The 27,606-nt window shown below is 34.7% G+C and overlaps 1 protein-coding gene across 1 annotated transcript in view; it reads left to right on the top strand.

Annotated features, from left to right (window-relative positions):
• The window catches only part of CCDC178 (coiled-coil domain containing 178), a 297,827-nt gene that overhangs the window by 177,799 nt on the left and 92,422 nt on the right, over positions 1 to 27,606 (top strand). Inside the window, exon 18 of the mRNA XM_054583812.1 lies at positions 26,728 to 26,877. Within this exon, the coding sequence (XP_054439787.1) occupies positions 26,728 to 26,877 (150 nt within the window). The remainder of the gene's footprint in view (positions 1 to 26,727; positions 26,878 to 27,606) is intronic.

The raw sequence follows: 27,606 nt of genomic DNA, 5'->3' as shown, positions 1-27,606 counted from the left end.
AGCAAAATCTGTGGTAGTGGAACATTAGGTGAATAGTGAGTGGAGCCATTTCCATTTCACCCCTTGATTCATGCACCAATGAATCCTGACAATGGGAGAAATAGCACCATATAGTGGATGCTAATTAAAAACTGATACCACATCTTGGAGGATGTTGCCTCAGCCCCACATGAATTTCCACCTAATTGGTGTCATAACTGAGTCTTCAAAAGGCCATTCCACCTTTCCCAAGTGTCACTTAAGGTTAATGGTGGGCATGATAAGACCAAAGAATTCCATGAGCTTGAGCCCATTACTAAATTTCATTTGGAATGAGTTCATTGGTGAGAAACAGTGCTGTGTAGAATACGTTGATGGTGCATAGGGCATTCTAAAAGTCCACAATGTCAGATGGGCTCTGTGTGTTGGCTGCACTAATTGACCCTGCCTACCAAGGAGAAATTGCGCTGCCACTACTCAACAGGGGCAATGAAGAGAGTGTCCATAATACAGGAAATCCTCGGGAACATCCCTTAGTATTCTCATGTCCTGCACTTGAAGTCAATGGAAAACTACAGCCAGCCCAGTTCAGTTAGGACTGGGTAGCCTACAAACTTAAGGTATGAAGGTTGGGACCACTCCACCATGCAAAGAACCACAACCAGCTGAGGTGATTTGCAGATGGGGAAGGCAAATTCATATCCAGAGCAAGAGTCTGGTCCATACAAACAAAGCAGTGCGACATAATCAACCTGCCATCAGATAGCTAGCTCTTCACCCTGTGATTGTGCCCTATCAGGGACTCACTATTAGTCTGTGCTGCCGGTAGATAAGGTGCTCAGCAGTGACTGTAGTCAGTTTAGCCTTGGTGAGTAGACGTAAATGTTGCTGAGCCCATGCAAAAGCTCCATCTCATTAATTGCCATAATCACCATGGTCATTTTGTTCATGAGCTTATTGGACACTGACAAGGAGTAACAGGGGCCAACTCAAAATCCACTGTACATGTCATCCCAGACACTTGATTTTTAAAGTCCTCCTCTGCTGAGGTTATGCATTCACATGGGACACAAATATTCATGCTTTTTGCCTATTCAGAAAGGTATATCCACATACGTTCCCCCCTGCCAGACACTTTTAACCAGTTTTCCTGTTATATCCTTTCCAAGCCCATGACCATACAGCCCAATTACTAGCCACAGCCCATGAATTGATAGACTCATGCTATTGATATAGGCTCTGGCTATTTCTCCTTACAGACAGAATGCACAACTGATACACTGCTCAGAGTGAGTCCTTCCTTCAGGAAGAATTTTCTGTCACCTCTGTCCTTCATGTCTGGCCCAGAATAGCACTGTAGTGCTGCAGCTATCTACTTCCAGTGGTGCCTGCATATCAAGAATCATCTAAAAGATAGGCCTAAGATTTTTTTTCTAACTCAGTCAAAAGGAAGAAAAAGTTCAGAGGGAAGAAAAGGTTTTTCTGGATCTTTTGAAGGTCTCTGGCTGTGTCTGAAAATTTAACTAACAAAGACATATTAACAGGAGCAAAATATGCACATTTATTTAATTTAACATAAAGTTTTATGAGAGCCTACATAAGGAAAAGAAGACCTGGAGAAACTGTTAAACCTGGGTATTTTTATGGTAGGTTTGATATAGAGTCAATAGTGATATAGAAATATGATAGGTCAAAGAGTCTGAGATAGTGTAGTAAACTGAGGCAAACTCAGCAAAGCCTGTTTGTTCAGATTCTTCTCAGTGTCTGAAGAGATAAGGATGCTCCTTTACTTTGGGTATAGGTAGGACGCACCTCACAAGAAGGTTTCAGGGGAGAGCGGTAGGGGGAAAGTCAGAGTGACTTTGTTGCTCCTGTTGTTTTCTCAAACTTCTTCTGTTTAAAATATTCAATATGCCAAGGTACCATATTTTGGGGTAGTGTGTCCTGAATCCCATGGCTCCTCATGAGGCCCCAGGCATGACCTGAGAAAGAAGGAATTCTACCTGCGGGCAACAGCCTTGGCTCTTGCCATGGTTTCCTGCCTTCCTGTGACTGTTCCTTTCTGTATACAGATTTTGGATGTGCTTAGCCAATCCCCACAATTGTGTAAGCCAATTATTTGTTCTCTCTCTCTCTCTCTCTCTCTCTCTCTCTCTCTCTCGCACCTTATCTATCTATATATTCTATTGGTCCTTCTTTCCTGATTGAATTTGGGGCTCCTACCACCTGTTACACATATACACAGATTCTCCCAGTTATTTAATTAACACTGGTCTAAGTGCTGTCATGAAAGGTATTTTCAGATGTAATTAAGGACCCAAATCAGTTGATTAGAAGAAAAGGAGATTATCCTAGTCTGACCTAATTAAGTGAGCCCTTAAAAGAGACTGGGTTTTTCCTGGAAAAAGAAATTTGAAGTGTAAGAGGGTTTTGGTAGGAGATCCTTCGTTGCTGGCTTGAAACTGGAGTGGGCCGAGTGGTAAAGGCCTGAGGGAGTCACCAGGAGCCGACAGCAATGCCTGGCTGAGAGCCAGTGGGAACATAGGGGCCTCTGTCTCATAACTGCAGGAAATAATTCCTACCAATAACCTTAGGAATCTGGGAAGTGGACAATTCCCTGGTGAGGTCTCAGATGGGACCTTGGTCGTGGGCACCTTGAATACGAAGTGTTGATGAGAGAATGCAGCAAAGCCATGCCTCAACTCCCAGACTACAGAACTGTGAGGTGAGAATTGGGTGTTGTTTTAAACTGCTAAATTTGTGGTGATTTTTTATGTGGTAGCCACATAAAACTGACACAGAGCCACTGTCTTAACTATCCACAATTTTACTTCCGTAAGATTGATTGAGATCATTTCTACCTTAGATTTCTCAACTAGTCTTTGGGTCCTTGATTTTCCTTCTAACACAGATATTCTTAAGAGCATTAAACTAGAATAGGTTTAGTCACCAGAGTCATGACCTGAATTTCCCAAATTTCCCAGAAGTCCCTGGAGGTAAGTTGAGGTTTAGAAAGGTAAAGCCACCTCTGTAGAAGGTCAGCTTGCTGCTATCCCCTGGCTCTGGAATCTGCCTGGCAGACCCTGGGTTAATGATTCACAAATCCTAAGTCACAGCGATGATTAACTTAAATGTGGCAACTTCTTAAATAGTAGTATCGGAAGATAGGAAAATTGTGTGGTAACACTTTCTGTTTAAAAACTTTTGAGTAGAAAACTATCTCAAATTTCATGTGGTATTAATTTGGCCAAAATTAAGAGTTTTAGAATCCATCTCATTTGCAATCATATGGCCATCATTTATATTGTGACTATTTAGAAAGCGCTTATCCTAAAGGATAGGTGTTAGCGGATTCCTTGCAGAGGAAATCCAGACTGTACCTGGACCGATAGAGAGCCACTGATCCCTTGAAAGTACGTAAAAGGGCAGCAGGAACCCATCTGGGCTCCATAATGAACTATGAAATGACCATAGGCAATGGAGTGCCAGTGTAGGGGAAAAAAAAAAGAGAAAAGAAGCCAAAGTCCACAAAGGGAACCTTACAGAGAGGTGTATGGAGAGGAATGCAATCTCTGTCCAGTGACTACCAAAATTTTAGCCAGAATTTGTAGGCTCGAAGTTCAAAGAAAAATGAAAGATTTTGGAAGTTTTAGAGAGGATATTGTGCTGATCAGAGTTTGAGGAGCTTTATTGGTATTACTGTTGTTTTTAATGGGAAAATGTGATGTTGAAAATTGACTTTTTCATAGGATTCTTTTATAGTAAAGCTGTAACAAATTCTGGATGTAGTGCATTGCAATAAAGCAAATTATATAAACTAGAACTATATAGAAACCTGATACTTTTATACTAATATTTGTAAACATTAATGCCTTTGCCGTCCATGAATGCAATTTTCAGATATGAAAACACTGGGACTAAGTCATTAAGGAGTATCAAGGATGAGGGTGAACTGGAAAGATACTATCCTAAAGGCATTTAAATTAAATTTAAATAAATAAAAAAAACTGTAGCCCTGTTCATTTAGCCTTTATATTGCCAAGTTTGTGATTCAGGACCTCGATAGAAGATAGAAGATAGTTGAACATGATGAAGAGCTATTTGCCTAATATCCTGCTTTGGATTTTCTGAAGGCTCCTTTAACTGACTACAGATAAGTAGGTAGAGTTATTAACCATTCGTTAGTAACTGGTTAATCATCATTAAGAGGTTATTAATCATTAGTGACTATTTATGAAAACACAGTGTTCAATCTCCATTGCAATGGTGTTTTTTTCACTTACTGGACTCTCTTTATTTTATCCCCTAAGCTACCTTTCTCTGTGTTCCTGGACTTCTGTCTGGTGATGTTCACCAGCAGGCTCGCTTCCGGACAACATTCTCAGGACAGAGGCAGGACCCTGTGCTGCAGCCGTTCTCTGACACCTGGGCTTTTCCTCCCTCTTCCTTCTTCTCACCTTATCTAGGAAAAAAAGAGAAGGGACCCTCTAGTCCTCTCCACATGCAGGTTTATATCTATTTTGTCTGAAACTAAATCAGCCTCTTCACCTGAGTAGCAGAGATGGGTGTGGGAAGAGAGCTGTCATGGGACATCATTTACTGCACTCATTTCTCTCTTTTGTCCATTTTATTTATTTATTTAGTTTTTTGCTGTGGAAACTCCCAAATATTGTCTACAATGATGTTGGCTTTTGTGACAAAGAGACAACGCCTAAATTTTAACACTGTCAAATTTCTAGTATTCTCTCTGACATCTGTAATGACCTTGAGAAGAATCTGAAGCAATAATATGAAGATAAAAAATTCAGCATTCTTTTAGCAAGCCATGAATTTTAAGTAATACATATATATTATTGTGTGGAATTTATATATATTTAAATTCTCCTCACGATTTCTACAACATAGTCAAGGAGTGTCCCCTGTTCAGTCCAAAAGTGTCTCAAATAGTAGCCTTGCCAGATGTTTCCGAGGGAGTAAAACATATAATGTACCTAATTTTGCAAAACTACACAATAGGTAGACATTTCTTTTTCACCCCAGCTGGTGATCAGTTTATGCCCTGAAGCTTAGAGATTTATAGCCCTTGTAATTTTATCCTAAACAGAGTAATTTCCATTGCTATTATTTTAATTAGTGTTGAAGACTTTGCCAAGATGTTGAATTTCAAGGTAATGAATTTTATCTGGTAAAGATCTAGTAGGTAGTTGTGATCATTTAAGATAGCTGATATCCTCACAAATTATTTTCATATTAATTTCAGAGTATTTATTTATTTAGAATATTTACCCCAGCTTATTCTAAAATAATTTAAGCAATGTCATGCCAATGACAAGTCACTAAGTCTATTTCCAACAACCTCAAAGTCCAACTAAAGAAGTGGTTTTTAACATATCAGGGGTTATTTTTAACAAATAATTTGCACAAAATAATTAAATGTGTACAAGAGTATAAAATACTTTTCTTTAAGTTTTGATGTTCAGGAAAACTAAATTATAATTTGCTTCATTGTGGTTTTCCCCTCAGCAGACTTTTAATCTTATTGAGTGTGTGTTTTCTTTTATTATTTGATATTCCATGGGTATTAAAAAGAAGTGCTCAGGTAAAGTTGTGCTTCAAGAAATTTTCTTATAAAGAGAAGTCTCTCATCAAAGTCCATGACCTTATTTTTCTAAAATATCTTTAGTTTTTATGAATAGAAATCACAAGTGCTTGTCATAGTCAACCTAGGCCCACAGCTTAGAGTCATTGTACTGACAGGTGTAGCTTTTAATCAGCATTGTTTTTCTTTGATATTTATGTTGTCTTTCTGTAGAAAATGCAGGAGTTTCACTCTCATCTTCTGTTTGCCCTGGCCATAAGTACGCATGCTAGGGTATAGAATAATCACCAAAACAAATGGAGCAATAATAATAGGGAAGATGTTTGGAGCCCAAGTGTTGATCTTGTCCCCAATTCATATGATGATGAACCCAACATTAAAGCCAACTGGCTATGAAAGCTAACAAAGTGAGACTTGTGGTAGACAGCCAGTGTAGCTTTGCTGTTGCATTCTCTTCAAGGGCTGAGTTCTTCACGTTAGCACTTAGGAAAACATAATCTATCCCAAATTCCATCAGCAGGCATTATAATAAATGAATAAAAAGTTATATAGCTGGAAAATAAAGGAGAAAGAAAACTCCAAAAAGAAATTTGTAACTAACATTTCCAGAGGAAATTTAATGTATGAATATAATTAGCAGGCTTCAATTGGACATGATCATCTATCTTCTATTTTGAATTTTATTTAATTCATTCCTTTTTCTTAGGTAGCATAAAGGTTGACTAGAGAATAAAATTAACATATGAAATTGTCTAACAAAGTGGGCAGGGAATTTGGTCAGCAGTCTATTTTTCCTATATGGGAAACTGGAGGGAAATGGAGGCTGTGCTTGTACTGATTGGAGTGTGTTTAGGCCAGAGAGTTCACTTTAGAAAGCTATGTTTTTATTAAAGCCATATAAGAATGGTAATTTTTTCTCAGCAAAATATAAGGATGAGTCTTATTATCTACCTTACATTTTGATATATAATTTATGAATTTATGAAAGCAGGATAATACTTTGTTTAATACAGCAGTTTGTGAAGACTCACTAAAACTTTCGCATTTGTCAGTTTTGGCAATTTGAAAAGTTTTGGAGAAGAAAATCAATAGGCAAACCCAGATCTATTGTTCCAGAAAAATACAAGTACTGGAGAAGAAAATTCAAGTTACATATATCATTATAGTCTTATTAAACACAACTATAATTATTATATAGTTATATTATTATATATAATAATAACATTAAATATAATTATTAATGTAATAATAATTAACTATTTGAACTTCATATTAATAATTCTTCATTATAGTTTACCATGTATTTTCACTTCTACTCATTATTTTATTTTTATAACCACCATTTAGGCAGGAGGGGAAGTTTTATTCTTATGAATGGTGGGTAATAGTAATACACAGCTAGTACATCATAAATTTCGATACCTGTTATTCTTATCATTTCTTACTGGTGCCCTCATATTATTTGTGTTTCAATAAATGGTTGTTTTTATTTCATATTGTAAATAGAATGTGATTAATAACTAATAACATGCAAAATTAGTTAGGGGCATGTTTGAGTTGCCCAAAATCAAAGTACAGAATTTCCAACCTTAAGAAATTCACTGAGCCCTGGCTGGTGTGGCTCAATGGATTGAGCACCAGTCTGCGAACCAAAGGGTTGTGGGTTTGATTCTCAGCCAGGGCACATGTCTGCTTTGTGGGCCAGGCCCCCAGTAGGGAGCATGTAAGAGGTAACCACACATCGATGTTTCTCCCTCCCTTCCTCCCCCTCTAAAAATAAATAAATTAAAAATCTTAAAAAAAAGGAAATTCAATGAACACAATCTATTACATTAACAAAAAAGGAAAAAGATCAGATAATAGTCTTAATAAATACATAAATTTAAAATACAAAATAAAAATAGTTTATGAAATTTAAAAATCATAATAATTTTTAGCAAACTAGATATAGAAATAACTCATTTAATATAATAAAAGATGGCTTTAGAAGCTACAATTACTTGAAAACGTTACTTGTTCATAGAAAGTTCAAAGGACTCTCCAGATAAACTGCTAAAATTAATTCATGAATTTGGGGAAGTCAGAGGATATAAAATAATTAAAAATATATTGTATTTCTGTACACTAGCCACAAATAACCAAAAAAAAAATCTTTTTTTTACCTGAAACTGGTATAATTTTATTAAGCAATGTCACCCCAATAAATTCAATAAAAGAATAAATAAGAAATAAGAAAAAGAAAATAAAATCTTAAAGTGGTTACTATTTATAATTGAATAACTAAACATCAAATGCTTAGGTATATATATCTACCAAAAATGTATAAGTATTCACAGGAAACTACAAAACATTCCTGAGAAAAATAAAAAAATTGTAAATAAATTACCTACTTTGTGAAATGGAAACTCACTATTTTAAATAATATTCAGTTGTCCCAAAATTGACTTATATATGTAATGGAATCAAAATTTACCACTCAACCAGCATTTTTGGAAATTAATTCATGAATATTCTAAAATGTATAAGCAAATGCAAAGGGTCAAGGTTAGTGAATATAGACTTGAAGTACAAAGTTGAGGACTTAAACTACACAGTATTCAGATTTAAAATGAGGTCTGGTATTCAGATTTACAATAAAACCACATTATAATAAGAAAGTGTGCTATAGGTGCAAATATAGATAATAGAACAAGAAGACAGAAACAGACTTAGTATGTAAACATGACCTCTTGATTTATAATAAGATGCCACCAAAATAGAGCAAAACAATATACTAGAAAATAATTGGTGCTGAATCAATAAATGATGCATGATCAATTGGATAACTGTACCAAAAAATAAAAATAGAACTTTGACCTTCTATTTCACAACATACACAAAAATCAATTCCACCTGCATTACACATGTAAATGTGAAAGTTATATGGCATAAACCTTTTAGAGAAATTCATATGAGAACATCTTATTCATTGTGGGATTGCCAGGGATATTTTAAATAGAGCACAAGTACAAACTATGAGACAAAAAGTTCATAAACTGTACTCTTAAAACTAAGATTTACATTTATCAAAAGATACCATTAAAGAATGAAAATATAAGCCACAGCTTAGAAAAAGTACACATATATATAATCTCCAGCAAAATACTCTCAGCTATAATAAATAAGGAACGCCTAATTAAACAATAAAGACAGACAATCTAAATAAGAAAAATTGGCAAAAAAAAAAATTGAAAATCCTTAACACATGGGGCTATACAACTGGGTAATACACATATGAAAAGGCATTCAATATAATAATCAAAGAAATGCAAACTAAAACTGCCATGGCTTGTCTCTACATACTTATATAAATGGTTTAAATTTGAAAGTGTAAATAATAATGTAGAGCAACAGGAACTCTCAAGTATCTCAAGTGGAAAGGTAAGTTGGTATAGCCATTTTTAAAATGTTGACACAATCAACTAGACTTGAACATGTGCATATATATTATTTCACTTATGTATGTCAGGAATTAGTGCACATATGCACCAAAATGTGTTAATATTTTATACAAAATGTAAATAACAGCTTTATTCATAATAGCATCCCCACAAAAATTCATTAACAGTAGTATAGATATATTATAGTTTTTTCATACAATGGAATAATATATAACAATATAACAAAACGTTGCAACACAACAAAATATGGATGAATCTAACAGAATTAATATTGAGCAAAAGATGCCAGATTCAAGAAAATATATATTTAGGGAATAACTATCTATGGGGTCAGATGGTGGGGGGGGGTATTAGATTTATTGGAATGGTCATTTTGTTATATGAATGTTTATTCACTATGTTGTATACCTGAAACTAACATAATATTGTAAGTCAGCTGTAATTGCAAGATTAAAAAGTTTTTTCTCAAAAAACAAATACCATAGGATTATAATTATGTGATCAAAACAAACAGAACTTGTGCATTAGGATTGTAGTTTGTTATTAACTACAAATAAGCATGAGGGAAGCTTCTGGAGTGATTTTTCCCCCTATATTTTCATCTAGATGGTGGTTATGCAGGTATATTCATTTATAAAAATGTATCAATTCTTATAATTATGTATATCAACCTTTTATAAAGGATATATACCAGTTGTGAAAATTTTGCATTTTTTAATAAAAAGAATTAAGGTAAACATTGAATACATATTCCGGATTTAAAAGAGCAATTTTGACAAGTTCATTCTCCTTGTATAATATATATAGACATAAAGCTGTACGATTATCTTAGACACCCAGCAATCTGTTTATAAGTATAGTTGTCATAGTTGATTAATATTTCAGAAACTTTAAAGAATTATTCTCCTAACAATTTCTTAACCTGTCAATATAATCTGGGTTCTGTATCAGTCACCATACTTGAATCTTACTTGTAATAACTATATCTGTCTTGGAAAGAGGGGGGCAGGCTGGACCCAGCTACCACTTTAACAAAGAACAAGCACAATACTATGCTATAACCACACCAACTGACAGCTCAGAAATAAGCATGCAGAAACACACCCAGAACAGCAGCAGGAAGGAAAAAAACAAGACTTTGATAACAGGGCAAGGATGCCTTGTTTATTTGCTGAAATTTTTTTTTCTCTTTTGTTTTGATAATTTCTCTAGCACAAGTAATATCTCTAATAGAAGGGCCTTTTTGGTTGTTGGGGGTGTTTTTAAATATACATTCAAAGCATATTTAAATATACATTCAAAGCAAAACTCTAGTTGATTGTGTCAACATTTTAAAAATGGCTATACCAACTTACCTTCCCACTTGAGATACTTGAGAGTTCCTATTGCTCTACATTATTATTTACACTTTCAAATTTAAACCATTTATATAAGTATGTAGAGACAAGCCATGGCAGTTTTAGTTTGCATTTCTTTGATTATTATAAGAAATAATATAAATTGAAATTCTTACTAACTCAAACAATTTCCTAAAACACACAAATACTTTTTAATAAACATTTGCATGGTCAGCTAATCAGCAGACAAGTGAATCATTTTAAAGCTATTAACTACAGAGACATTTATACTTAGAATAGGAAGTTCATAATATAATTTGTACTTAAGTTTATGTTTAATCATGATAAACAGAACTATCAAATTTTTTTTTACTAATTTTGATACTAGGCCTATAAAATATAACAAATAAGTTGTCAAATAGATGAAACATTTGTTTAAAATTAGAAATGATAGTTTAACCTATTACTTTTAACATAAAGCTGAAATTTAGGAGTTCATGGCATAGTCTATCACGTTAGAATCGATTTTTCAGTGGTTATTGACATGGGACAAGTTACTTCACATACTGATAGAAAGCGAGTGCTCTATACAAAATAAATAAATTATTGAATAGTTTTAAAAATTCACTTAATGAATTTGTTGCAGAGAAGCTATTATACTTGATTTTTCTACCATTAAACTGTTAGTTTCTATGAAATGTATTATTAATTTTTATAAATCTACTAGCTAACACAATACCTGAATCACCTTAGTAGTTTTACATTGCTACCATAGGAAGTTACTACAAACGTAGAGGCTTTACATAACACTAAGTTATTGTATTACAGCTCTGTATGTAAGACTTCTGACAGTGAGTCTCACTGGGTTAAAATCAAGTTGTTGGCAGGGCTGCAGTTTTTTTTGTTTGTTTTTTGGAGAGTTGAGGAAAGCTTCTGTTTCCTTGCTCATTCTGACTTGTGGTGGTGAGAACTAGATTGCTCTTTTCTTGCTGGCTGTCAGCTGAGGGCTAGTTGCACTTTCTACAGACCCTCTGCATTCCTTGTCGTATAGCCCCCTCTTTCAGTCTTCAAAGGGGGAAAAGGAGACGAGTCTCATGCTTCAATTTTTTTCTGTTTCTTCTTTTCTTCCTCTGAACTTCAGCCTTGAAAAATTCTTCACTTTCAGGAATTCATGTGATTAAATACTCCCAAATAGATAATCTGGGAAAATCTTTTCATCTCAATATCTTTGTCCTTAGTCACGTTAGAAGGTCCTCGTTGCCATGGCGAAGAGTAGCATATTCATAGTTTTCTGGGGCTAGAGCTCCAATAGTTACTTATGAGAACTCCCAACAGACATACCTTCTGAAGGCTAACTTGATCACAGATGTCTGGGAGAATGGATGACCTCTATGGACTTCATGTAACTTCCATGAATATTATTTATTTTATTCAAAATCAAGCTTGTGAGTCTCTCCGTTTGGGTGGGTCCAAATTTATGCAACTAAGAGCATGTGAACAGGATTCCATATAATGGTTGTTCTCAGGCCAAACATCACTCTGAGACCAAAGAAAGGTAAAAACTGGGTACACTAACAGTTCTGGAGTGGACGTAGCATTTGATTCCGGGAGGCTTGGTCTTCCTTCCTCCCTCCCTCCCTTCCTTCCTTCCTCCCTCCCTCCCTTCCTCCCTCTCTCCCTTCCTTCCTCCTTTCCTTCCTTCCTTCCTTGCTTCCTTCCTTCCTTCCTTTCTTCCTGTTTCTGGTAAAAACTAAAATAAGGAAACTTTCATGAGAAAGAAAAATTGGTCCGATGTTGACAGGCGTCTGTGGGGAAGGGACCGACACATGGCACAAAGAAAGGATGAGTCCTATGAAACAGTATCATTGCCTGTCTCATCTGGAGAGAGAGTGGTATATCAACTGTTGTTTCTATTTAAAACATATATCACTTCTCCATATGTAAGTCACTGAAATACACAAGAAATGTATGGTTCCTTTGTTCAAAAATATTTGGGATAAGGCAATTTGAATGCTACTTTTGTATTATATACAATATTACTTTCAGTTTTCTTAAAGTGTTCATATCCATCTGCAATGATGAAGATCCTATGTAATTTTAAAAAATCAACTATAGTTATTTCATGTGAAACTGTCTTACTATTTTTTTATTTTAATCTCCTGAGTTGTGAGAACACAGCTTAGCATAGTGTATAAAGGCAGCAAAGCAGGTTGCTTAGATTTGTTAGTCTTCCAAGGAAAACCTACAAGTAAACTGGAATACAACACAGAGAGATTATACAGTAAAATGCTTCTGCAAACTAGGATTTAAAGAAGTGGAAACCTTATTATATTTCTCAGTAAACATGTAAATGAATAAATTCATATGTTTTTACATTGTAAAAATGAATTATGAAATGTTTCTCTATAGAATTTAAAAATCCATAAAAATGCCATCCATGTAAAATACTCTGAAAAGTCCAGTCATTTAAGAACACTTGGAAGAAGTAGATACTTTGATGAAATTAAAAATCACTAATGTTCAATCCACCCATTTCCTCTGTGTAGGTAACTCTGAATTCAACAAGGCATGAGTGTTAAGCAGTCTCCATATGTAAGTCACTGATATAGCAAATAAGTTGTCAAATAGTTGTCTCATCTATTCATTGGTTCAATATTGTTTATTGAGAGACTACTATGTACCAGACACTGGGGCAAAAATATTAATAAGACATAAAGTTTACAAAAGGGTGGATTAATACTACAGATATTATATTAATAAAATATTAATACTAATAAATCATGGTGATTGCAGTGACAGCGATATACATAACACAGGATTAACCACTGACAGAGGCACACCCACTGCCTTTTCCAAGAAAGTTGAAAACACTAATATTTACACAATTCATCACACAGTATTTATGATCAATGAATTAGAAATTGCTTCCCAATAACAAATGCCTTATTATAAATGCCAGGTTTACTGCTTTTGTGTTCTGCATTGTTGCTACGGAGATGCCAGCTTATTTTACCTTTTTTCATTCTCTGGCTTTCTTCATATCTGTCAATAGGTTAAAAATATAAATTACATCTATCTCTGTGTATAGAATATACATGTATTTGTTACTGATTATTACTATTTTTTTACTTATGCAAACTCATTATGTTGGCATTCCTGTACCTCCCTTCTAGGGGGGCATGGCATATTGATAACCAAAATACAAAATATCTCTTATCAGCCTTCCCAGATAAATCAAAGTTTTCAGTTTCATTCATTTTTTTCAAAACTATACAAATTAATAATATCTGGCCAACATCACAAAAAGGCAACCATAAAAGGAATTGCACAATATACATCTCACCCTCCCTCTTCCATTGTATTGGATTTTCAGGAAATGTCTTATTTTGTTGGAAAAAATAGGTGGGTGATTTAATATTTCAAAATGATTCTTTTTTAAATTATTTGAGACACTTCTATTTCCACATCATAACGTAGAAAAAAGAAGTGATTGGAAAAAAAAGTGGGTTGAGGAAATGGTGGTTGAATGGTGCAGAGAGACAGTTATCTCAGGGGGCACGTGTGAGGCCCGAGCACCTAGGCAGCTGAACGGGTTCATGCTTCACAAAGATAATGAGGGGGAAGCAAAAGTTAGAAAAGAGGAAACAGGAAAGCAAAGGAACAAGTTTTAAAAAAACAAAGATGAAAAGAGCAAAAGAAGGCACTGAGTGCAAGAAGCAAACATGAATTTGGCGAAGAGTTACGATGACATTACTTTGTACCATCATCCGCTCTGGCCATTTGTGCAGGACACATTTTAGGGCAGTGGTCCCTGGAGGCCCACTGTTGCAGACACATATTTCCAAGGTCCTTTGATGTTTGATTGATCTTGTTTCAAGGGTTTTTCATTCTGGAGGATTTAGGAACCCATTCACTTAGTCTTTTTGAGAGAGAACCATGCCGTTGCTGACTGTAGAGAACTTACTTATCCTCAAAGTATTAACTCTTCATTTGTTTGCTCCCCCACCCTTAATTCCTAATTCCTGTTTCTCTCCAATTCCCACTGCTGCCATTCCTTATGTTCTGAATTATGCAAATTTGTCATTCTTTTTTGTTTTCTCTTCTAATCACTATACACTCATATTTTTTTATTTTTCAATTACAGTTTACTTTCAGCATGATTTTATATTGGTTTCAGGTGTACAGCATAGTGCTTAGACAATCACATACATTGCAAAGCGTTCCCCTGATATTTCCAGCACCCACCAGGCACCATAACGTAGTTACCGCAATAGTACTGACTATATTCACTATGCTGCACTTGCATCCCCTTGACTATTTTGTAATTACCAATTTGTATTTCTTAATTCCTTCACCTCTTTCACCCAGTCCCCTAGGCCCTCTGCCTCCTAGCAACCACCAGTCCACTATCTGTGTCCATGAGTCTGTTTCAATTTTGTTCGTTCATTTTCTTCTTTAGATTTCACATATAAGTGAAATAATATGGTATTTGTCTCTCCCTGACTGACTCATTTCACTTGCCATAATACCTTCCAGGCCCATCTGTGCTGTCGCAAATGATAAGATTTCATTCTTTTTTATGGCCAAGTAATACTCCATTATATATATGGTCCACTATATTTTAAATATTATTCTGTGTTGCTATAATGTATATCTAGTGCATTTCTCCTAATCACTTTGCAGTCTTTCATGGTTGGTGGCCTCCATTTTTGACTTAGCCAGTCTTCATACAAATCAACGCCAGCAAAATTAAACTTCAGCTTGGCAACATACAAGGGGGGGGGGGTCAAAAATATCCAGAATTTATTTATAAAAAATGTGTGTTTATTATTATATATTTAAACCTTAGTCACCTTCAAAGTACTCTCCAACTGATGCAATAAACCTATCAATATATTTTTTCCACTGCTCAAAACAGTTTTTGAACTCATGAATTTTGATGCCTTTTAGTGCTTCTACCATTTTTTGTTTTACCTCTTCCATATCAGCAAAATGTTCCCATTTGAGGACTTTTTTCATCCAGGGAAGCAAAATGAAAAAAAAAAATCACTCAGGGTGAGATTGGTGAATAGGGAGTGAGGGACATGAGGGTCATGCCATTTTTGGTCAAAAAACTCCTGAATATGCAACGCAGTGTGGGCAGGTGTATTCGTAAATCTCCCATCGTGAAATGGGCAAACACAGTCTTCCAAAAAAATTCACTGAAGCTGAACACAGCGTCTTACCACAGCACCAGCTGGCACACTGATACAGATGGGTTCCCTAGAACACTCACCTAGTAGGGGAAGCCTGTACTACAGGGGGCCTGCCCTCCAAAGAGAATTCTATTTTGGTGGGAGTCCTCTCTTGTAAAGTTAATTCTGAACCCCGAAAACAGACGTTGCAGAAATAGAAAATTAACAGACCTTCCTATAATGCAAGACCTGCACAAACCACATTTAATTCAAGAAGGTATGGGATCAATAAATCTGGACGTTGTTTAAGGTATTTGAATCACTCTGATGACTCTGTAAAGTTATTGTGTCCATTTTGAGAGTACAGTGCTTTAAAGTCCTAAGCATCTCACAGTTTTTTAAGGAATTAGAGATATTTCTGACTTATTAATTGACTATGTCTCTTTAGCTTGTGCCTCCGCTGGAAAAATGAAGAAAATGCTTTCTAGCAGTTTCTCTGTCATAGGCAAAAGTACAACCTAAATAGATCTTGAATGAGAGATCTAAACTGGAACTTTGTTTTACATGATACCAATATTTTAATTAAGGGTCTGGAGCACGGTTGGACAACTTTTTGTGAAAAAGTAAATATAGTAAATATAGGTTTTGCATTCCACTCAGTTTCTATCGCAGTTACTCAAATCTGCCACAGCAGAACAAAAGCAGCCATAGACACTACTTAAGTGAATGGGGTGTTGGTGCCCCAATAATGTTTATTTACTAAAATAGGCAGTAAGCTAGATTGGCTGGAGAGTCATAGACTGATGATCCCAGTTCCAGAATATGATTTTTTTTTCATTTTGGGATTAAGCCATTTTGGGGAGTAGATGCTTCTCAAGATGAATAGCCATAGAAAATTGCCTTAGTTATTTTATTTTATTTTAAATCTATTTTTAATTATAGTTGACAGTATTGTACTAATTTCAGGTGTACGATATAGTGATTCAACATTTATATACCTTACAAAGTGATCACCACAATGTCTAGTAACCATTATTCACAGTATATAGTTAGGATGATGTTACTGACTCTGTTTCTTATGTTGTACATTACATCCTTGTGACTTATTTTGTAATTGAAAGTTTTTATTTCTTAATCCTCTTCCCCTTTTTGGCTTATCTCCCCACTCTTTCCCATCTGGCAATCATCAGTTTGTTCTTTGTATCTATGAGTTTATTTGTTTTGTTTGTTCACTTGTTTTCTTTTATAGAGTTTACATTTAAGTAAAATCATATGGTACTTTTCTTTCTGACTTACTTCACTTAGTATTATGCTCTCTAGGTCCATCCATGTAGTCACAAATGTCAAGATTTCATTTTTTTATGGCTGAGTAATATTCCATTGTGTATATGTATCACATCTTTATCCATTCGCCTCTCTATGGACACTTAGATTGCTTACATGCCTTGGCTATTATAAATAACGCTGCAATGAACAGAGTGGCACATATACCTTTTTGAATTAGTGTTTTCTTTTTCTTCAGATAAGTACCCAGAAGTAGAATTGCTATATCATATGATAGTTCAGTTGTTAGTGTTTTGAGGAACCTCCATACTGTTTTTCCATAGTGGCTGCTTTAGTTTACATTCCAACCAACTGTGCATGAATGTTCCTTTTCCTTCACATCCTACCAACACTTGTTATCTCTTGTGTTTTTGATAATAGCTACTCTGACAGTGGGAGGTAACATCTCACACTGTGGTTTTGATTTGCAGTTCTCCGATAAGTAGTGACATTGAGCTTCTTTTCATGTGTCTTGTGGCCACTTGTATGTCTTCTGCCTTACGTGTTTTAAATCCTATTTCTACTTGAGATACATTGCAAAGTTGGGCCAGTGCCCTAATGTGAAAAATATCAGGTGATTAAAGATACCCATGATTTTAATTTCTTAGAAAGGGGAATATCTGACTGAAAAAAGCAAAAAGAAAAAGCATTAATAATAATTATATCCATAAGGATATTTTATTAGACTAAAAATTACTTACTGTACTTATATTTGGCACCTCTATGACAATAGTCCCAGTGTTTCCTGTCCCTGCACCCCAAGGAAAAGACATTGAGGCTGTTTTTCCTCTTTTCACTTCAAAGAATCCAGTTTATTTTGAAAGACTGGTATATTCTACAGAGTATTCAGAAATTAGAGTAGTCATACTTATCAGTGTAAAATCTTAAGGACTCTATAATTTACATCCAAGATTAGGAAGTGATGTACTCCCAGACCGGGTGCTAGGCTGAAATGAGACTGTGTCCTAGCCTTAAACCTGCTCTCTTCCTCTGCAACTTTGGACAAGCAACTTGCTTCTTGGGCCTTCATTTTTTCATTGTCAGGGGAAGAATTTTTTAAACATTTCTATTCCTTAAGGACTTGCACCAAATTGTTAACACTCTCCCTGGGGTCTAAAAATGGCTGTTGTTGTAAAGAGGGGCTTTAATTTTCTACTTCATGTACCTCTCTATATTTTTTGTGTATAATATAATCAGCATGCATTATTTTATAACAAATGTATTTTTAAAAAAATATTTAAATTCTAGTATAACATGAATGTTGCAATGAAATGGGCATTAAACTTAAAAAAATATGTTCAAAATGAACAGTTTCTACAAATATAATGAGATCAGGTTACCTGACAACACCAATAGGAACTTACAAATATCATGTATTTTAATTTTCAATGAGTTTACTTAATTTAGGCCATAATATATATTCTGGAACCATTTAAGTCAGTCTGTCTCTCATTTGTAGTAAAGTTTCTAGGTACTATTTTTATAGTCTCTGCATTTATGTAGTGCATTATTACTTCATGATAAAGTTAGTTGATAATTCCTTAACTCTTCTTGCTGATGACCTTTTAAAGCTGCATAATTAGAATAAGTTGTGGTTATTGTATTGGAATCTCTATCCCATGGGCCGACAAGGCAGCACATTAATTCTCTGCATCACCCACTCCCTGTGCAGTGCCATCAGCACAAAGATATTATTCTTTGTAATTACATAAAGAAAGGGTCTATTTAGTGTTAACTGACCTTTCTGTGACTGATCAGCCTTTTCCACCAGTGAAGTAGAAATGTATATCATTAAAATGTGAGTAAATAGGAAACCTTCTAAATCTTAAACTATTCAAATCAGGAGGTGTACATGAAGAGGAAATTGTTCAGTTTTTCTGAACACTTTCACATGAAATGGTGAAAAGAGTAGCAGAATTTAAAACTATATTTAAAAGTATTGGCAAATTGAAATATAATTAAATTATGATAATGCATGGGAATATTTAGTAAGGAAATAATATGCAAACATGTTTTTATTTATGATCCTAAGCAGTTTTAGAGGACACACAATTAAATTCAAATACTGCTCAGGATTAAAATTTAAAGTTTATTTAATAACTAATAAACAAATTTAGGGAATTATTACTGTGAATGTCATTCAGAATGTACATATGATTTAACCACTTAAATTATATATTTTAACTTGGAGAAAGTTATTGGAAATAATTACATGACACTGATTTTTACTCTCTTTTTCTTATAACCTAATTTGTTTCTCTAATCAGTTATACTGAATACTTTGAGGGAACATACAATTATATTGAAGGAAACTGGATCAAACAGAAATGTAATAGCTATTATAGGTTGCATTTGTATAGTATTTCCTAAATCCATCGAGTGTCCATTAAAGGAGAAATGCTACAGTCACATGGAGTTAATTGTTGCTTTTTTTATGAACACATACCCTAATTAATCAGGTGCTTTTTAATATTTAACAAGCTGCTGTGTTTCTAGGCCAGATTTTCCTTGCCAAGAACACATACAGGGCACTGTATATGAAATGTCTTCAGAATCTGTTCACAAACGGCCTCCTCCTTGAAACTTAGAACTAATCTCTCAAGGAACTACTATTATTATTTGGATATGCCTTTTATCCTTTTTTCATGTATAATGTATTCTGATGTAGTTAGCTTTGTAAATGCCTCAATTCCCTTACCTGATTGCAAGCTCCTTCGGCCCTGAAATTGTATATTTTTTCATGCTGTTATCGATAATTCCTGGTCAAATATATACAATGAACAGAGTAAAAAAATCATAAGGAACAAACAGGGTTAATACAAAGTATTCATAAATTCCCAATAAACCTTTTTGTGAGCTCTGAGAGGCAATGCCCTAGTGTCCATTAGTGCATTTTTGAGTAAGTCAACAGTAGCTAAATTTGTAAACCTGTCAGGAATCTAAGACACGGAGTCCTGTATGTGGTCATAGACGTGGGGTAGCTAAAGAAAGCATTCCTCTGAGCTCTGGCAGGGCCCATTTATCTGGTCAGCCGGTATGGGGCAGGCTTCCGTCAGAGCCATAACGGAGCTATTTGACACTCTCACAGTGTCTCCCATGGTGCTCATGGATACAAGTTACTCACCGAATATTTTTTAATAAATTAGTGAATAGAGAGCATTTTGTCAAACAATAATATGTAGAGTTTGAGGTATGTAACAATGTTAATGCAGGGGACAGATTTGTTCATTTAAAAATCAAGAATGTTTAAGACTAATTATCAGAGAACTCGTGTTGGACAAGAGACTGGTTTCCATGGCAGCACAGACAAAGAAGTGGGTCCTAGGAGAGTTAAAACAGTTATTTGCTACTTTGAGGCTTCAGGGTATCGACACATATCATTCTTACAGACTTGCTCCTTGGAAACACTGGGGAGAACCTTTATTTTCTGTAATAATTGGTGTATAGATTTTAAAAGAGCAGCAATACAATAACACCTCCTTGCACAGAGTAGGTGGCATACTTAATAAAGCATATGTTGTTTCCCTATCTGTTATATTGTTAGAGAATTGGTGTGTATTTCAGCATTTGTGTTCACCACGCTAATGCCCATGAATCAAAAGGAATGCTTTTTAAAGCAATAGTATTCACAGAGACTTGGAGCCTCCATGTCTCATTTATTCTAAAATCTATCCCCTGCACATTTTATGAATCAGTCTTAGTATTGATGCCTACTTTAATAAGATCAAAGCACTACTGAGTGCAGAACTATCAATAGAGTGCCCTAAACTGGTAGAAATATGTCAAAGGCACATGTGGAGACTGTGGAGGTTTAATAGTATGATATCAATGGTGTAACCGGTAAGCATGCTTACAGGATCACATGCTACTGAAACGTTGGTGCTTGGAATGAAGAATTATGATGATATGCATCAATGGGATACTAAATATGTGGGTACATGTTATTGTTTACACTATTAGTAATATTATCAAGTCAAGAGATGGCAGAACATGTAACACGATCCATGAAAATCTAATACATGAGTCATAGGTAACAGTCTAATAGTCCTATAGGAGCCAAGAAAACATTTCTCTCAATTGACTCACCTAACTGTACTAAGATATATACTGACTGGCATGGCTGGACAGTTTTTTTTTCCTGCCAGATAATATGGCTCTTCTAAGATTTAGGTCACTGATTTTCTTTTTCTTCTATGAAGCCTTTTCTGACCCTGCTCCCCACCTGATAGAATCAGTTCCACCTGGTAGAATCAATGTGCGATGCCTCAAAAACTACCTTGAATAGATTTGTCCTTGAATAGATTTGTTTACACATCCCCCTAGTCTAGCCTGTAATCTCTGGGGAACAAACAGAGGTTATCTTTTTAATCCCTGGGATAGCCATAGAGCTGGACTCATAAATTTACTAAGTGTCTGCTAAACAAATGATTCAATGAACAAATAAATAAATAAAGGAAATGCTAAATGTGAAGATGCTCTGGAGTAAGACTGAGCAATAAGTACCGGTAATACAGCTTTTGTTTTCCAGCGGTTGTGGTAGGAAGTCCATTCTTTCCACCCAGAGGACTAAGGGGAGCATGAGCCCTCCTTGGAAGAACACCGACATGGCAGCAGAGCTCTGGCCAGACGCAGGAAAGCAAGAAGCTGCCTGCAGTAAACTGTGAATAACCAAGAAATCAGGATACAACAGACAGACCTCCAGAAAAGATCATCTGAGGCAGCCATACAGAATCGTATCAGGATAAGACAGCTAGAATTAAAACTGGGTCCAAAAAATCTCTCTTACAATATAGAATTGAAAGGAGGACCTAGCTGGCCCCTCTAGATTCAATTGCTTGTATTAGGAGTAACTGAGGGTATAGATGATGCATTACTATAAATTTAACCATAGACACTATGACTATGTTAAGTATTTGTAAATAGTTATGGTTTTCTACACATGCATGTATAGTGCTAATAGTTTAATTATAATCATCTGTCTAGAATGTTTAGCTCAAGTTTATTTCTTGTAATCTTCTCTGCTGTTAGTCCACATTAATTTTTTTTAAAAGGTTCAAATGGATTTAGGCTTCCTGCAGGGTGCGTATCTGGCTGCACCTCCACAGGTCTTGGTTGGTAGCATTATTCTGTTGCATTCAACCATACTGCCGAATTGTGCAGGCTTCCGCTGTGACGTTCTATGTATTGGGGTACTTGGTCTTACCAATGAATGCATCAGGCCTAACCAAATATTGAAATACAGTATCATGTACAACAAAAGAACACAAGAGGTTGGTTATATGCTACCAACATGCCCATATGGACTCACAATGTAAAGTAGCTTCCAAGGAGACCAAATTCTAATTTCCTTCAACAGCCCATTTTATCTATGGCAACAAGCTATCTGTTAGCCAGACTATAAAAAAAGCCAACACAGTCGCGCAGTGGAAAAGGCTTAGGAAAAAGTAATTCTATTATTTGGTATGATTTTTTTAATGTCATTAGGTTTTATAAAGACAGCATTGCACAGTATGGAGGAGTGCTGGCTCGCATGTATGAAGGTAGTGTATTAGATGGGAAAGTGAATGGGACCTAGTGCCAGTCTGCCTCTTGCAAAGCCCAGGTCCTCCACTTCGTATGTGCGGCATCTTGCACAGTATGCCTGGTGTTCCAGTTGCTATGGTCACATGACACCCCCAAACTTCAGGGCTCATGATTCTATGTGTCAAATTTTTTCGGGACACTGCAGGGCCAGCTTGTCTCTTGTCTCACACATTCTGAACCATCCTCTGGACAGCTTAGAGACTAGTAGCTGGAGTCATCTTCAGATAACTCATTCACTCACAGTGGACTATTGTCTGAGACCTGAGCTGGGGTCGTTTGCTGGAACGGCTACCTATGTGGCCTGGATTCCTCACCACAGGGTGGCTAGTTCTGAGGGTGAATAACCCCAAAGCAGAAGGTATATGCTTTTTTTAATAAACTGCCTTTTAAAATAAAATAGCCTGGGAAGTCACTTCATTAATCATTTTCACTGTATCCTATTTGCTGGAGAAGCCAAAAGTCTATTCAGGTTAAAGGAAAGGAGGAATAGACTTTCCGTTTCCTGAAATGGAGTGACAAGGTTCTAGAAGAACCTGTGGCAATGAAAACATTTCTGTGGCCATTTTTGAAAAATATAATTTGCCTCACCTGACTTCTCTTTGCCTTATCTCCCCTTTTCTGTAAAATGAGGATAACAACTGAGACAATGCTATTGTCCCAGTCTTTCACATTGTGTGTATTTTTAAGTTAACATTCAAGTTCAGCCCTATTTCTAAATTCTTGTATGTATGTCACAAGGTGAAAAACAAAAATAGATGATATGTGCTCTATATTTTTGTCCAAAAGAATCCAAAAGAATCTAATTATTATTCCCTATTTCCCACTTGTCCAATGGGAGAGGGAAAGGAGAAAGGGAAGTGTGAGAAAAATAAAGTGAAAATGGAGAAAATGGAGGAAAAGTCCAAGATGAAATTCATGGCTTAAAGAATAAGAAAGGCCAATTGACAAAAAGTGGAGAATACTATTTGGATAACTTGACAGGGTTCTCAATCTGCCTTTATTTTTGGTGACAGAGGAAGAAGCCAGGTCTTTCTTTAGCAATGGCTTCTCAATACTTTTAGGACCATAGGCTAGCTAATTAGGTGACCTGAGAAAAATGCTGAGTGGTTTCAAGGGGTTCACAAAACTTGTAAAAGCCAATGACACACCCAGAGAAAGAAATCTTGCTAAGAGTCTAGACAAGGCGTTATATCCTTAGGCTAATGTTCAGTGTGAAAATGTATTGTGAGAACTCTCCTTGTATAATTAAGATCTTCATCTCTCAAGTAGCAGAGTATCAAATAATATAAATGTGCCTCATTTTAGTAGGTGGTTATCTTGCCAATAGGTTATTTCAACAGAAGTGGGCATATAAGCTGTATAGTTCTAAAGTGCTTAATATATGCATTTCCTAACTGGTATTCTGTTCTCCTTCGTTTATTTTCTGAAAACCTGTGCACCATGTCAGCTCTGCTTTGTGCAACATATCTTACAGGTGAAAAAATGTCTCAGCCCTCATGGAACCCATAATATAAAGTTTGTTTGACCATTTATAAACATAATTTTTACTTTCTAATAAAATGTTGGGAATAGCATGTTTCTTCTCTTTATGAAGCCATATTTCCAATGTTTTCATTTTGATAATCATTAATAATGGGATTTGAATAAATCTGGCTTTGAAAGAGTGTTATATTAAGACCTTTTGTGTGAATTTAATACCTATTGAAAAGAAATAAATGCAAAATATTTAGAATTCTACTTTCTAATTATATATTTGTGTGATTTTAACATAAATCTTTTCTACCAGTCCACAAATTCTTGAGGTTCACAATTGTACCTCAGAGCTTGTCATACATTAATTACTAAATAAAAAGCTATAAATAACTAACTGAATGAAAATGAGTGAATTAATGAAATAATATTTTAAATCAACTCAGAGTGCACTTATTTTAACCTACAGAGTGTAAATAAAGTTTTTCTTAATGGTTTGAGAAAGAAAATTTTTTCAAGTTGATGTTTAGCCAAGACCTTAAGTAGAAAGATTCTTTAGATAGGATTCAGCTGGGCTTGAATTTAACAGCACATGAAAGTCATCATTTTTCTTCTTTTACTAGTTTTTTCTTTATTCTCACCCTTTTATTATATCACCAACCCTGACTTTAGTGCCCTCATTAAATATCTTCTACCGCTATTATTTTATAAGATGTTTAACTCTAGTAATGGCAGCATTATTTCTCCTGGACATATTTCCACCAATAATGATGATTCCCTTGTTGTTTCACGTGCATGTTATAATACTATTGGTTAAAATTTAAAAAGAGTTGTGAGGTGGAACCACAGTTAAACATAAAATATATTCTCAGTGTCAGCAGAATACATTTATTTAAAAATCAAAAAAAAGAAAAAAAAACCTTAAACCGTATTGCATATCTGAAGGTCGCTTTCAGGAATAGAAAAATCCTTCTATATATTACTGGTAAATGGTAATGTATAATATCATGATTGATATAAAAATGTTTTGAAGATTCATTGGCATAACTGCGCAACTCAGTTTCTTTTTTTTTAATTGTGGCACATAAAACAATAAGAACTGATGTGATACAGAAATTGAAAGTATATTTATTTGAAAGTAAAACTGCATATTACACATTGAGCAAAGGAGAAAGTTTTGGGTATATCCCCAATTAAAATTCATTAAATGGGTTAAAGGAAGTACCACATAGCATTCCTCTCAAATTCAATACTTATAGTAGCCAGATAAGCCTTGAAAGAAACGTAATTGAGAAATAAAATACCACAGGTATCAGGGTAATGCTTATATTAAATCAAACAAAAACCAAAAAACTCAAAATTATTCCTCCTCCTGACTCCAGAACATTTATCAAAGTTTTAATTCAATCACTTGAGGATTATATTCTAATATTAGTGCTAGGATATCAAAAAGAACTGTAACCATCTTTTTTGAAAGTATTTCCACCAACTAAAATAGTCATAGATACTTGGTCTTCCTACTAAAAGATAATTCTATGGATTTTAGGCAAGTTTACTAGATAAAAGTTTCTGAAGTTTTAAATTATTGTACCAGAATTAGTACGAGGACATTTAAAATGGTTCTCAGTTCATCATTCTGGTTTTTTGAAAAACAGCTATGACATAGTATAAATCATTAGGGATCAATATGGATACCAGGCTTTCATGAGAAATTTGTTTGTTGACCTTAATAAATCTTCAATTGTATAAATATAGAAATATTTGTACAGGCAATTTTCTGCTGAATTACATTTTATCTATGCACATTCTAACACCACAGTATATGTTTTTTAACAACTTACACTAAAGGTTTGATGTAATGGCAATCACATTTTTTAAATTGCTTCACAATAGTTATTTTTGTATCTAGTTATTTAATCATCATTATCATTATCATGATTAATCTGCATTTAAGTGTTTTGAAAACTTTACTATAAATAATGTTGTAATGAATAAAGCTTTTTGCTTAGATTAAATTCCCATCAGAGGAATTACTAGAGTAACATTTTGAAAATACTTAAGGCTGTTGATAAATTCCATATTTTTTGAAAGAACCAAAGAAAAATTTCAGTGCTAGAAATGTAAAAGAAAAAATCAGCAACTAAACTGAATTCATACATCTAATTTAAAATGATAGGTAGTCCCCAGTTTGCCAGTGGGTAGTGTTACAAAAGTTATATTCTAAGTGGTTTGTATTAGATTTGACCTGAGGGTGTTAGAAAATTCTCAATTGCACACAGGAGAGTTAAGCTTTAATGTAGCTAAAGGATACTAGTAACAAATAATGGTTCTCCTGGAAGCTTCTGAATGTTGAGTTCCCTGCTCCTGTCTTTTTCTTTCTCTCTGTTTTGTTTTCTGTGAATGCCACCACTCTGAAACTTCTGGAAATCATATTCTAAGCACCCAAATGTCTTTGACCTATTTGATCAGTGGGGCTTCAAGGAAGAAAAAAAGGATGGGAAACTGGAAGAAGGCTCCTGGGCTGCTGAGTGGAGCCTTCCAGGACTGGGTACTTCCTAGAGCATAAGGAAGGAAGTCCTGAAAAGAGGGAAACAGAAGCTGGACAGACTCTGATAAATCAATGAAAAAAACCCCCAAAATATGCATAAAGACAGAAAATTATGAAATCCAATGAGCATATTGTTGTCAAGGAAACATCTTTTGGGTTTTACTATTTTTCTGCAGTATGTAATATAATACTTTTCAATAATTCAAATGATATAAAAATTCAAAAATAAATTTAAATGATTTTAATTAAATATATCTATATATTTATCTTCTAGAAAATGCAAGATGATTCACTAGAAGAAAATCGACGTTTAGCTCAAGAGTATCAGAAATTACAGGTGACTTTCTTAGCAGCAAAGGACCACTATTTCAATTTATATGATAGAGAGTTATCACTTGATGCTTCAATTAGAGATAAGAAACAGGTAGGTTTCTTATGTTTTAAAAAAATAAGTGTTTACTTGACCTATATCACATAAAAAGTAACAAGTGCTAAGTCATGGGGTTTTCAGTCTGAAGGTGGCCCTTTATACACCACCAAATGGCATGGGTTGGTTTGTTTTTGGTTTTGGTTTTTTTTGTAGAGTTTTGTTGGGTATTTTACCAACCTTTTAAAATTTAATTTTGAAAGGGTACTCAGGAAATAAATACTTAGTTTCTAATCCACCATTTTATACTAATTTGCTTTTAATTACTATGTCCTAGAATAACATATTTTTGTAGTTCATAGATTTTCATGTGTTATCATTTTAATTATCAATTATTATAGTTACTTTAAATATCAATTTTATCTATAGGTAACTTCCCATGAGACATCTCTAAATCTTCCTCATGATATATGGCCTTCAAATTTCAGTTTCTATTTTCTTTTAAATATGGGACTTAATTAGAAACTCAGAGAAATAGTTGACCCTCTCTGGTTGCTAGAAATCACTGGGAATTCTATTTTGTAAAATATTCTACAATAATGAAAGTGGAAGAATAAAACATACAATATATCACAATAAAAAGGGAAGAGAAAGCTTTATTACTAGACTGATAACATGTATTTACTTCCTCTGTATTCTTCTCTAGATTCTTATGGACAAGGAAAATTATTTTCCTTTGAGTCTTTGTTTCTCCCCAGAATTTAAATTAAAAAACTAGAGGCATGA

The sequence above is a fragment of the Pteronotus mesoamericanus genome, unplaced genomic scaffold, assembly GCF_021234165.1.
Source record: "Pteronotus mesoamericanus isolate MK-2021 breed Mesoamerican mustached bat unplaced genomic scaffold, CSHL_Meso_final contig_74, whole genome shotgun sequence".
NCBI classification, from domain to species: domain Eukaryota; kingdom Metazoa; phylum Chordata; class Mammalia; order Chiroptera; family Mormoopidae; genus Pteronotus; species Pteronotus mesoamericanus.
This window is presented reverse-complemented; position numbering and strand designations above follow the sequence as displayed.